A 14,038-nucleotide genomic window follows, 5' to 3' on the forward strand; every position below is an offset into this window, starting at 1 on the left:
TTAAGATTTACCATCCATTGGAGGAAGTTGATAACCTAAAGCTTCTTACACCAACAAATCTTTAATTATTCAAGTAAACCCTACATGAACTCAAATGGGTTTTCTGGGAGCATGCTCACCAAGTCTTCCGTCGTTGGAGTCGCTGATCTTTCTGAACCAATTTCAAAACTTTCCCAACTTTTCAACGACTCCTGCTCAAATACCATTTCCATTGGTAGCTCTGGGGATGTGATTACTTTCCCTGATGAAGAACTCGCACAGCCATGGAAGAAAGGATGCTCAAGAACCTCCTCCGCTGTCGGCCTCCAGCACGGATTCCACGAAACGAGTTTAGTAATCAGATCGACTGCTTCCGGGCTTGCCGATGGTAACAATGTAGAAAGATCCACCCCTGGAAACTCTGGAAACTGATAACTGATCATACCCGCAAAATACAATCCCAGACTCCAAGTGGTTTCAGTTGGACTGCCTATCACACTGCAAATCTCATCCAATACACCTGCTGAAGAAGCGCCTTGAAACAGCGGTCGGAGGGTAAATAGTTCGAACATGATTGCACCCATTGCCCACATATCGACTGAAGAATCATAAATCTCCGCAGAGAGAAGAACCTCAGGGGCACGATACCATCGTGTTGTAACATAATCCGTGTATGGAGGTCCGCCATTGATCCTGCGAGCTTGACCAAGATCTGCGATCTTGATTACATCCTTGGAAACAAGAAGGTTTTCTGGTTTGAGGTCACGATGAAAGTAGCCAACGGTGTCATGCATGTATGCAAGACCTTGAAAGACTTGGAAACACAAGTTCCTAATCTCTGTTTCGGAAAAGGGATTCGTTGTGCGTATCATTTTATTAAAAAGACTGCCTCCTTCCATGTATTCAAACACCATAAACAATATGCTGTTTTCTCTGACGACTTCTATAAGCTTCACAAAATTAGGATGATTCTTCATCCTGAGCAGCGCCTTGACTTCTCTCAGCTTCATGCATTCTTCCATGGAGTTAAACCTTTCGTTCATCAGTTTCTTGATTGCAACCACTTCACCATTTTGCAAATTCTTGGCTTTCCAGACGACCCCATATGATCCACGTCCAATTTGTTTGATTCTTTGATACTTTTCCATTCTTTACGTACTGTCGTAGACCTTTTTCTCAAAAAGAACACACAATCATAGAAGCAGATCGAAACAACCTAACTTTTCACACGTCCAGATCACCTTAAACTCTCTTGATTGACGAAGGGGTTAAAGAACAGATGGTAGAGAAGGAAGAGAGTTGAAGTGAGGATTGGGTCCTGAATGTGAAGTTGGGAAGTGTTGGTTATTTATAGTTGTCAAGTGATTGACGATCTTTCAGATATGGAATTTTGGGTTTAGGAAATTGTAGTCATCTAATCTAATCTTAGGGATTGCTTTGGCTCCAAGCCGAATCTTACCGATCGATCTTACCATGGCAGTTCTACTGCATTCTGAATGGCAAGTGTTGGTTATTTACACGTGTCAATCTTTTAATACATTTTGTGCTTCAATAAATACGTAAAAAATTACTAAAAATCGTTTTTTAAAGGTATGTATATTAATATCTTAATAAAAAACAATGTGAATGCATGTTGATATAATAAGATAATACAAAAATATAATATAATATTATAATAAAATAAAATAAATTGTTATTTAATTTATAAACATTTCACGATTTATAAATAAGGAAACAAAATCTTCCATATTTAAAATAACAAAATTCAAATGGGAAATTTATCTAAATCATCTTTCATTTAAAAAGAGAAAACCCTGAAATCACGTTAATTACCATTCATATCCTAGACACTACAAATTGAAGGACTCTTACAGATGGAAAAAATCGTCGATAAAAGCCCAATTTGTCGCTAACCTAGCTTGCTAACTAGCAACGGGTTGACTCTGCCGCTAAAAATCATCGCTATACTTAGTATTCTATTAGTGGAAATACAAACGAAATCAACAAAAGTTGACATATTTTTTGGTCAAGAATCGAAATATGCAAGTACAATAATGAAAGTTAAGTGAAATAAACGTGGATTATTAATATATATTGTTAAGTACAAACAACTAAAATGATAAGATAATAAAAGTCTAAAAAGACGAAGGATCGTGTGAGAAGAAAAAGTTAAAGTGAGAAGCGTAAGGAGAGATGTGAACTCTTAATCACTTTTAATCTCATGTCAATCCATAAATTGCGTTTTAGAAGGGAATTGATTTAGAGTATCTTGGTGTACCTCATTAATGTTGACATTCATTCAATTAACATTGATCTAAGGATGAAGATTTCTTCTTATACTTCTCACCGGAACCCAACTCGATCCAAAAAACCATAACATTTTAGACATATTCTGTTATAAAGATTAAAAACTATCACCAAACCCTTCAAGAATAACAAGTAATTATATGAACAACTACAGAGAAAATGTTTACAGAATCTTGCAATATAGTAGCTTTTTTCTTTTTATTTCAAGAACCAGATGAAATTCTTCAAATTATTGCCTCTTCAATAATATTTTTATTATAATATCAATTTAATTGTTGTAACTTATTAACAATTATTTAATAATTCAATTTAATAATGTCTCTCAATAGTCAACTTTTAGAACATGATTATCCTATATTATAAAGTATTTGACAAAAACTCTTAAAAACCATTTTTTATGCATGAAGTGCTGCTTATTAATTTATCTTATTTAAATTTCAAGATTACATATAATTGTGTGTACATACGACTTATTAAAACTTCATGTTTGAATTCGTATAACTAACTGTATATAAACATAATCAAATACATCATAAACTTCTCATTTTGTATATAAAATCTAAAATATAATTAGGATAATTATTGCGTTATAACACAATACTTAATTATCATCTTTATAAAAGCTTACATTATTAAACCAAAAAATAAACTACTTTATTATTAAACCAAAATTTGATTATAATAAAGAAAATTGAATTAAATAAATTACAATAAAAAACCGAGAACTTATATATATATATATATATATATATATATATATATATTTTTTTTTTTCAATATTTTATGATATCTTCAAATTTATATTTTATTAAAAAATAAAAACATTATCGCTTTCTCAAAACCAAATATAACCGTATTATAACATCGACGGAGACAATGAAAAAAATGAAACCTTAAAAATCATGATGTACCTTGCTGCATTGTTCGAATACCCTTCTAGTCATCACTAACAAATTTTAATATATAAAAAACGGGAACACAAACGCTGAACAACTGTGTTGTGCTGTTATGTCCTGTCATGTTATGTCTGTGTACCAAACGCCTAAGATTTGTATCGATGGGTTTTATACATTTTTTTATAATAAAAATAGGGTGCTTTCGTTAAGAGAGTATGCCGTTATTTACAAAAACAAATTTGGGCCTAAAAATATTTTCTTGGACTTTCAATAGAAGGACAATTTACAACTTCAATATTAACGATTTATAAATTTGTGATCTTAAATAAATTTATAAAAGTGTAAACCTTAAATTAAGAATGAAAAAAAAAAAATACAAAAGCTAAATAAATTACAAAAAAATATATTTTTAAGGTAAAAAAGTCCGGCCTTATAAAAAACGCACGCGATGAAACGTCTTAAGACGCCATGCCGTAGAGCCACGCATTACAAAAATGTTATAAACTTTATCGTAACAACAGAGACACGTCTTGCGCCATGGGGCACCTTTTTGAACGCTTATTATAATATGTAAACACATGATAACGTAGACGATGTTGGTGTAAATCACATATGACTATGATATGAACTTATTCACATGTGATTATTGGTATTAAATTAATATGTTTTTAAGTTATTTTATCGTTGTGATATATTCAAAATTGACACAGTGGATCATATGTTATACGTAATAGATCACATGAGATTCAAACATGGATAAAAAAATTGTGAAAAATCACTAAAACGCAATAGGTTGATTGTGAATATCTAATGTGATATTGACGAAAATTGTAAAAAAAAATCTTATCCAAAATGGATTTAAAAAAATACTACAGAAAATAAATTAATTAAAATCCAAAAATTAATAAATCTAAATGATAACAATGAGACTTGTAAGATATTCAAATAGTTATTTTTGTTCCAATTCTAACTTCAACGAAATCTGACTCCATTGAACATCTTAATTTCTAAAAATATTTTTTTTTATAATTAATGGTTTCGAATGAGTTTGGTCGTTTAGTTTGCTTCTCAATTTCTCGTAAATCATGAAAATACATATCATATGTATCTTGAACCGTATATATAAGCAGATCTATGAAAATAGCCACCAAGGTAAAAATGCCCAATGCTTCAATTACCAACACAAACTAGCTAAGAATGAGCTTCAGTCTCATCAACCTCTCGCCTTAAGGTTTCATATGATTCTGCTTAATATAAGAAAACATAAATTAAGAGGATATATTCTTATAAAGGAAAGGGGACATACTTAGCAATCAATCAGATACAGTTGTTGAATTTTGAAGCTAAACAGAGTGCAGTTTCATCTTTTCAGCCATGGGAAGGTTGTATTATATATATATATATATATATATATGATTACTAAATAACAAATAATGCATCATAATAGAGCAAATGCAGTGACACCTGGAACTCCAAAATATCATATTTCTGTGTTTAAAAATGATAAGCATGCCAAAATGTAATTAGATATGACAGTAACACCGTGGTTACTTCAATGAACATTTTACCGATTAATCTCTAAAAATAATCAAATTTTAAACCACTAAAATATACGGGATATAATTTTTAAATGAAACTCCAAAATGTCTACTTTGATTTGATACGCTTCAACCAATTCTTTCTTTTGGACTAAAACATAAATTAACCCAAAAGTTTAAAATTTACTAACCAAAAGTTATCAACAATCATCCAGAGACATAACTACCTGATCGAATACATACATATATATACACACCAAAAGGAAATACATTTATACCCAAAAGAAATAAGCTGTCACTTGAGTCAAAACCCGAACTAAGTCTCCTTATCTTTCCCTTTATCTACAATCATTTTTCCTGAAAACGGTTAATAAAAAACGGGTAAGCTACAATGCTTAGTGAGACTATATAAAAGTACATGGTTATAATGTGTTATATTTAAATATAAGAATCGAAGAATGAAAGAAAATATCGAAACACAAATTATTATAACATCGAAGACCAACGAAAAGACATTCGTGCCATACAAACATCTATCACATGGGTCAAGTATCATATCATGTAAATATATCATGAATCAGACATAAAATTGTCAAGAATAGTGCACCACACCCACCTTCATCTACTGGGTACGTGTAGAATAATACTCACACTCGTCTCCTGCCATTCGAGATACACCAGTACAATGAACTGGTATGTCACACCCACACTCTATCTCTCTGGATACGTGAACATACACCGCTTTCTAGCGTACCACACGAAGTAATACCTGTATTCATGGTTTACCAAGAGATTAACAAAACAGTCATGGATCCAGACTCGACCAATATTGTGGAACGATTATACGAATACAAACCAAAATCAAAGGGACTCACTCATGTTACACCTTACCAAATCATGAAACAAAACTAATAGATACATAAAGTCCATACATATATAAGTTCACATAAACATGTATTTCATATAGACTCACCTTGCATAAACAACCAAATGTCTCGTTCCAACTCCGTAGTCCAAGTATGTATGGTACTCCAAAATCTCAATTATACATTTATACTCCCTGGAGTATACACATTCAATTCCATAAGTATATGATTAGACTATCTCATTCTATTCCATTTCTTAGCTAGCTAATTCTATCCTAATTCCCCTATACAGCCCTTTGTTCTAACCCATTTTGACCATCTTAAACTCAAGAATTATATTCTGACTTATAAACAAGAAATAAAGTAGCCTATTTTATCTTTCAGATGCCATTGACTTTATGTCCATTGAATTTTTCTTTGATCTCATACGAATTTTCTAAAACAAGACATAAATATTGACTTTTATGTTTCAAAAATGACTATTTTTAACAATCTTGTATCTAAACCATTTCCATCTGGAACCAATTTCAGATTTCTAACTCAAAATATCACAAACTTTATAAAAATAGCAAAACTCGAGCCTTATTCATTAAAATCATTATTTTAGAGCTTAATTTTGAAAAGTCATGCAACATTATTTCAATTAAACCTTGAAAATAATCCATGTTATTGGCCAATAACAAGTAGTCTCATCATATTTCTACAAAATAATTCCATCATTCATTATTTAGCTTAAACCCTAGTTGCATGAATCCAAATATATCAAGAAAAATCAAAATACCAATATTTATACCTTCAAATCTTTGAAATTTCTCATCAGTATTTCCAAGATTTAGTTAGATTTTAGCTTTAGGTGTGTGAATGATGTGAAAAGATCTAATTTTTGTCACTTTATTGCACAAACTCATTTTGGGTCGGGTTTGACCCGACTGGGTTAACCCAACATCCATTTTGACCATCAAACATGTAGAAATATTCATAACTTTTCGCCAACGTGTCCGTAACAAGATGATTCATTACTTTTAACAAATATATTTTAGAAAAGGTGTTTGGACTAAAATATTTCTAAATAAGAAAGTTTAATTAAAAATAATAATTTGGGCTAAGGGTGGAAAGTTCAACGATTTGCACTACTAAATCAGCTAAGTCTGGAAGAGTAACCAAAGCCTCTGGTTCTAAAGAGCAGGGCCTCTGGATGACTAGAGAACCTCTGTACAGTAAGTCTTTTGGTTCATGACATTAAGTCTGGACGACCAGAGCGCCTCTGGTTCTGAAAACCACAGCTCCTGGACACTAAGATGAAGGGTTCAGAGATCTGAATTGTGCTAAATCGACTAAGTCTGAATCTGAAAGAGCAACCAAAACCTCTGGTTAAACTATACTCTGAAAGACATTCATCAAATCTGTGGAAAAAAAGACTTCAGAGTTTTACAAGGTTGAAGAAACATTCTTCAAATCTCTGGAAACGAAGACTTCAGAGTTTTACTAGTCTGAAGAGACATTCTGTTGATCCCAAATCTAATAGCAATTCAAGAATCACACATGAAATGAGAGAATTAAGATGAATATCATGAACTTTGAAGAACCGGCCGATCACTGTTATTCATGAAAACAATAAACGTACAAAGATTTCTCTCACTAGACGACTCTCACGGAGGATTACAGAATTAACAACTGAATTATCAACTCTAATTCGAAGCTCATATCACTTATTTATAGGAGACACTTACAATGTAAAGCCCAATGCCCTTAAGCCCAATTACATGAATATTACAATATAATACAAAGTAATTGACTCTATAAAACTTTCTAATACTTAGGACTATTTTAGTCTTAACAATCTCCTGCTCAAAGTTTTATAAAGCAAACATCTCTTGAAACCTTCAGGTCTTCTCCCCTCTGCTTTTTTTTTAAGAAAACTTTGATTGCCAACATCAATTCACATGGTCTTATTGCTCTTGCAACCGTTTCGCCTGGTGTTGCTGCCAATAATATGCGTGGAGGGAGAACAACTCACTCTAGATTCAAAATTCCTCTCAACCTTGATAATAACTCAATTTGCAACATAAAAAACAAAGTGGGGATGCTCAATATTCATGATACAAAAATAATCATTTGGGACGAAACATCGATGGCAAAGAGGTAAGCGGTGGAGGCGCTCAATTGAACAACGCAAGACATCATAAGGGTGGCACTCCCATTCGGTGGAAAGATAATGGTTTTGGGGGCGATTTTAGACAAGTATTACCGGTCCTGAGGCATGGAACCCGAGCACAGATTGTAGATTCTAGCTTACGGATGTCGCCTCTTTGGTAAACGATTAAAAATATATGGTTAACGCTTAATATGAGAGCACACACTGATCCGTGGTTTTCATAATTTTTATTAAGAGTCAGTGATGGAGATGAAGAAGCGGTGGACGAAACCTTTATTCGTATACTGGCTAACATGACCATTCCCTCTACTGATAAAGGTAAGTCAAAAGATGTGTTGATTGATACAATCTTTCTCTCTCTTCAAATCAACGGAGCTAATTCAGATTTTATCATTTTGAGGCGATATTATCAACTAAAAATGAGAATGTCGACGAGATTAATGATCAGTTGATCGACAAGTTTTATAGAGATGAAAAAATATACTACAACTTCGACGAAGTAGAAGATAATAAGAATAACATCTATCCGATGGAGTTTCTAAACTCTTTAATTGTTAGTGATTTTCCTCCTCATTACCTTCGTCTCAAGATTAGATGCCAATAATATTGTTACGAAATATCGATCCCTCAAATGGATTATGTAATGGTAGTAGATTGATATGCAGAGACTTTCAATAGAACGTTATCGATGCAGAAATAGCTATTGATCAGCATGCTAGAAAGAGAGTATTCGTGCCGAGAATTCCCTTATGTCCATCCGAAGACAATTTCCTATTTAAGCTTAGGAGAAAACAGTTTCCAGTTCAGATTAACTTTTCTATGACAATCAATAAAGCTCAAGGCTAAACAATTCCGAAAGTAGGTGTTCATCTACCGCAATCAGTATTCTCACACGGATAATTTTAAGTGGCGTTGTCGAGAGGGATATCACGGGGCAATACGAAGGTGTTAGTGAAGCTTGTGAAAAAATTCAATCGTGCCGGGGTCTACACCTCAAACGTCGTCTATCAAGAAGTTTTACGTAATGAATAAGGTATAATCAACAATTATATCATTACACATTTGGTTCCATATGTTTCTATTAAAATCATTGCGTCGTTTGTTGCAGTAAACATTTACTATACGGATGAGTGCATCACGAAAAACTAAACAACAATTAGAATATACATATGAACATTATTTACAAATGATTGTACTTCTCTGTTCATACACGAGTTTCAAGTTTGGTAATGAGTTCTGAGTATATGGGTTCAGAAACTCAACACGTGTGCAATTATTTTTCCATTCGATTTTGCTAACACACCATATCAACCTTCAACTTTATACATTAGTTGACTCGCAAAACAACCATACAAACTCATGATTCAAGGTTAAACTAATGTTTCAAAATTATGATTCACCCACGATGCATCTCACGGACAAACCACTACAGTGTAATAATACACATGAGGAAACCTAATCGTATGCAAGTAGATAAGATTAAAAAGCATCAAAGACCATAATATAATATACATGCATGTTGAAAAATGATGTATTGGAAAAGTAAAGAGAAGCCGACCGCTTTCAACATCGAGTGTCAGGGGTTTGTCTTGTTTGCAAGACAAATTGGAGAATTTTAATAAAGGTGAGGATGACACACACATATAGATACATATATATACGATATAATGCATTTGGAGTTTTGATGCTTGTCTTCAGAATCTATCCACTTTTCAAGATGTAACTTCCTATTGTATTTTGGTCTTCCTTCCTTGGAGGTTTCCTGAGCCAGTGAAAGTATGATATGGGCTGCGTGTGAACCTCGACCTCATATCTTCTTCACACGCACGTCTTGAAGAAGAAGTCGCCATGACTTAATTGGTTCAGCAGAAAATTCTCTTGTAGAATTCTTGATTGCAATGCAGGATATTTTTTAATTTATATTTAGTACTTAACCGCGTGTGCCGTTTGAGATAACTAATTAACGCGTGGACCTCGACTAATTTTTAAGGGTCTTGGAGAACCGCCTTGAAAATCCCTAGTGAACCCATGATCTAAGAAGAATCATCAGATGCCCAAGTCTTGTTGTCAGTTGAGCTAACCCCACAAGATATAATTATTTTGTTTTTCTACGGTTTTTTTGTGGAAAAAAATGAGTACGTTCCTTGTTTATATATAGTAAATTGCAGTTCCATCCTTTTGACACATCTTGGTTTTTGGTTCTCGTCCCTCGGGTTTATTTATCATAAATTTTTGGATAAATAATGTATTTTGTTACGGAATTGGTACATGCCACACTAACAAGATGTATTTTAGTTGTTTTATTCTTCATACGACTCTTTAAGTTATGTTCATGAGTTTTGTTTTTACGAAAGAAAAAGGGGAAACGGGGAGGAAAATGGGGGGAAAGGAAAAATGTCATGTTCTCAAGTTTTTTTTATTAAAAAAAAAAGAAAAATAATGTTATTTTCCCTCCCAAACCTTCCAAATATGAGAGAAAAATGAAGGAAAGAAAATGAACAAAATGATTGTCATCATAAATATTTATAAAATTACACATTTATCCATCAACTACAAGCTGTTAGAAAATAAATAAGTGTATAATTGTAAAGACGACATCTTTCCTTTCCTTTTCTCTTCTAGTGATGGCCGAACCCGCTCGGCCCGGGACTGTCGGAGGACCGGAACCGGGATCGGCATGGGACTGGGACCGGTTATAGGCCCGATGGTTACAGCCCGGTTAAGGATTTTGGCGTTTTTTAGGACCGAGACCGACCTGGACCGATTATGGGACCGGTTATTTTAACACAGATAAAAAAATTTATTTTCTTTTTCTTTCTTTTCTTTTCCATCTCTTTATTTACTGTATTTTTTTCTTCTAAATTTGAGAAGACACTGTTATTTCAACTGCTCAGGACCACTACCACCCATCACCAAACTATAAAACCAGTGTATTAACCATAAGGGTGGTACCATGAGGTCTCAGGTTCAAATTCAATGAGAAATAAAACTCTCCTAGTGGCCACAGAGGTTCAAATACGATGACTCCGGGCTATCTGCAAAACAGATGGTCGTTATATGATTAATCGGCTCGCATAGCGGATTAGATATCCAAGTTAATAAAAAAAATCCAAGAAAGAGAAGAACAAGAAACAAACAGATACGTTCGCCATGTTTCTTTTCGGTTTACAGTTACATGGGAAGCTCAAGTAAGGCAATGGACAATACTTTAGCAACAATACAAGCTTAAAAGTAGTAAACTTCATGATACAAAACGACAAAAGTGAAATTGATGACAAATGATTTATTAGGGTTAGGGTCAAAGTGAAAGTGGAGACGAGATGAGATGAGTGAGAAGGAAGAAGAGAGAGAGAGGACAAGGTTTACAATTATAAATGAAGTCAGAGAGACGAAAACCACAAGAATCAATATACCAAAAGTGTAATTTACTTTTTATATATATATATATATATATATATATATATATATATATATGTGTGTGTGTGTAAGAAAAGTCATATTTTTTTTCGAAAACTAAACAATTTGACCGTAGATTAGTCTAGGGATGTTTAAAAAACGGACTAAACTTGGTCAATTGATCCAAAAAGAACTCAATTTGAAGTAGCCAACACATATAGTTGATATGAAATTGAGTCAAGATGCATTAGGTTAGAATTGGATTAACGTAATTTGAACTCAACCCAACCCGATGAATCCGTTACGGATTCAATATAAGATATTGATTAATATTTGTACATTAGACATTAAACTAACCCGTAAGTAGCTATATTTAAATTTATATTACAATTTCAACCATAATTTCAATTTCTTATTAGCATGAATTAAAAAAAAATTGAGTTTGCTAATTAGTCTTTTTTGTATGTTTTCATTTTGATTTACTTTGTTTAAACAAAAAGCTTATTTAGATTGTAAAATGATGTATCAAAGTTTTAACTCAATCAATCCAACACAACTCGCATGGTTTTGGTTGGGTTTGTAATTTTATTTGGGACGGATTAAGTTGAGATTTTTTATAAAATATAAACATTACGTTAGGTAGTTCAAACGTTTTCAACCCAGCTAACTCAATACGTACGTGTGCAACCCTAAATTAGTGTTAAGTTTATGACATAACGATTATATGATTGGGTGATATTGTAATTTGATAAATACAATAAATTCTTATCATTATCATCTATTGGAATAGTTATATATAGACCAGTAATTTATTTGTGAATACATTTTTAATTATTTGATCATCATAAAATTAACTAGTATAATAAAATTGGTTTTATAAGGAATTAAAAGAAATATATTAAAACGTTGTCCGAATACTCAAAAGGGTTCTACCAACTTAATATAACACATTATTTGTTTACCTCTTAATAGTTTCATTAAGAGGCAACCTCTGAATCATTAAAAGGTAAATCTTGTTTAGCAAAAATAAAGTCCGCCTCTTAATGGTTCTAAAACCGTCTGAATGATTTTGTATCATGGATCTCCTTTAACCATTAAAAGCCCTAATTTCATTGTACACAATATTACCAAACAATTATATTTCATTTTGCACTATATCATAAGAGCCTCTTAATCATTCTGATCACTTAATCATTTTGTACCAAACCATTGAGCAATTGTCAAACAATCCATAATATATAATTGTGATTCTATAAATACAAGTCTAATTATAAAACAATTTTATTATAGTTATAGATAGACAAATTAAGAAAGAAACGTGCTTCCAATTAAGACGAATGGAAATTCCTAGAGGCTGCTTACCTTATCTCATTTGAGTCGTCATACATGCTACTCCTATCACGGCCACACGCATTCACAGTTGCATGTTATATATATATGTACATGTGTGTATATGTATATACGTATACATTCACCATGCATCCATAGTGTTCGACTGTTCATTGCAGTCACAGTTTCATAACTTGAGAGAGTTAGCTTTGTCTTGTTAAATTCGAGTCTAGTTTCGCTTTGCCGATTAACACATAAGAGACGGAATCAAGATCGATCACAGAGAGAGAGATGGAAGGAGGGATGGTGACACCAGGGTTTAGGTTCTACCCAACAGAAGAAGAGTTGATAACGTTCTATTTGAAGCATACGATTGAAGGGACTCCAAGATTGCTACAAGCTATCAACCGAGTCATACCCCATCTTCATGTTTATGATTTCTATCCATGGGATCTCCCTCGTTAGTACTTTCACTTCATCACTTTTCTTTCTTTCTACCCTCCAAAACCCTAGCATGCACCATTCTTGATTAATTTCTTTCTTTCTTTAGATTCTAAAAACTGAAAACTCTACGAAACTATGTGTATATATGATGGGGTTTTAAGCATCCAATGACCCGATTCTTTAGAATCCACAAGGATTTTGACGTAGTGGTTAAGGTTACGAGGATAGGGTTGAATATCTTATTTGGCCAAGGTTCGATTCAGGACATATACAAGAATTGTGGCCACTGAATTTATCATGATTGATTTCTTGCAATCATAACCAGCTTGGGACACAGAAAGAAAACACAATTCTTTAGATCCATGATAACAAAAAAAGTTTAGTTGTTTCTTGTTCATTTTTTATTTGGTGTAAAGAACTTCAAAAGATTTCATAATCTTGTTGGTCAGTGTACATGAAACAAAGATTAGGGATGCCAATTATATGAAATTAAGACATAAATTAGACACCAACTTCTAGATAACGTGCGTAAAATATATATATATATATATACTAGAAGCGTACTCGCTCAATGCAGCGAAATTTATCGTGATTTTAATATTTCATTTTATTTTTTATCTCAGCTGATGTTATAATATGGCTTTATGTGATTTTGAGAAAGCGATAATGTTTTTATTTTTGAATAAAATATATGTTTGAAGATATCATAAAAATTTGACAAAAATATATCGATATTAGAATCAAATTAACTATTTGAAATTCCTCATTTTTTGTGTAATTTTTTAATTCAATTTTTTTATAATTTAATTTATGTACAATAACGAAGTAATTTATATTTGGTTTAATAATATAACTTTTTTATAAAGATAATAAGCATTTATTTGTTGGAACTCGATAATTATTCTAATTATATCTTAGATATTTTATATTTTAAAATGAGATGTTCATTCTCTATTTGATTATGTTTATCCGCAGTTATTTATACAAATTCAAACATCGAGCTTTAATAAGTTGTACTTATGCATAATTAHTTGTAATCTTGAATTTTAAGTAATATGCATCAATATACAGTACTTTATACATAACAAAAATATATCGATATTCGTATCAATTTAACTATTTAAAATT

General features: G+C 32.3%; 2 protein-coding genes across 2 annotated transcripts in view; one reads left to right on the plus strand and one right to left on the minus strand.

The window, feature by feature from the left end:
• Positions 1-1,127, minus strand: LOC112512283 (cyclin-dependent kinase F-4-like). Its single transcript, XM_025118163.1, has 2 exons — positions 260-1,127; positions 1-35 (listed from the first exon to the last, which is right to left on the minus strand). The coding sequence occupies exons 1-2, from the start codon at positions 1,125-1,127 to the stop codon at positions 1-3; spliced, it is 903 nt and encodes a 300-aa protein (XP_024973931.1).
• An 11,480-nt stretch (positions 1,128-12,607) lies between these two features.
• LOC112513657 (NAC domain-containing protein 90-like) overlaps positions 12,608-14,038 on the plus strand; it is a 4,243-nt gene continuing 2,812 nt past the window's right edge. Inside the window, exon 1 of the mRNA XM_025119991.1 lies at positions 12,608-12,926. Within this exon, the coding sequence (XP_024975759.1) occupies positions 12,758-12,926 (169 nt within the window). The 5' untranslated portion in view covers positions 12,608-12,757. The remainder of the gene's footprint in view (positions 12,927-14,038) is intronic.

Source organism: Cynara cardunculus (genome assembly GCF_001531365.2).
Source record: "Cynara cardunculus var. scolymus isolate 2C chromosome LG 5, CcrdV1, whole genome shotgun sequence".
Lineage (NCBI taxonomy): Eukaryota > Viridiplantae > Streptophyta > Magnoliopsida > Asterales > Asteraceae > Cynara > Cynara cardunculus.

What these genes read in the sequence shown, in the direction of transcription:
- LOC112512283 (XM_025118163.1), bottom strand. Translation starts at nt 1,127, where the DNA reads ATGGAAAAGTATCAAAGAATCAAACAAATTGGACGTGGATCATATGGG. An exon ending in GCATCCTTTCTTCCATGGCT is followed by an intron (nt 36 to 259) that starts GTGCGAGTTCTT and finishes AAGAAGCTTTAG; the next exon opens with GTTATCAACTTCCTCCAATG.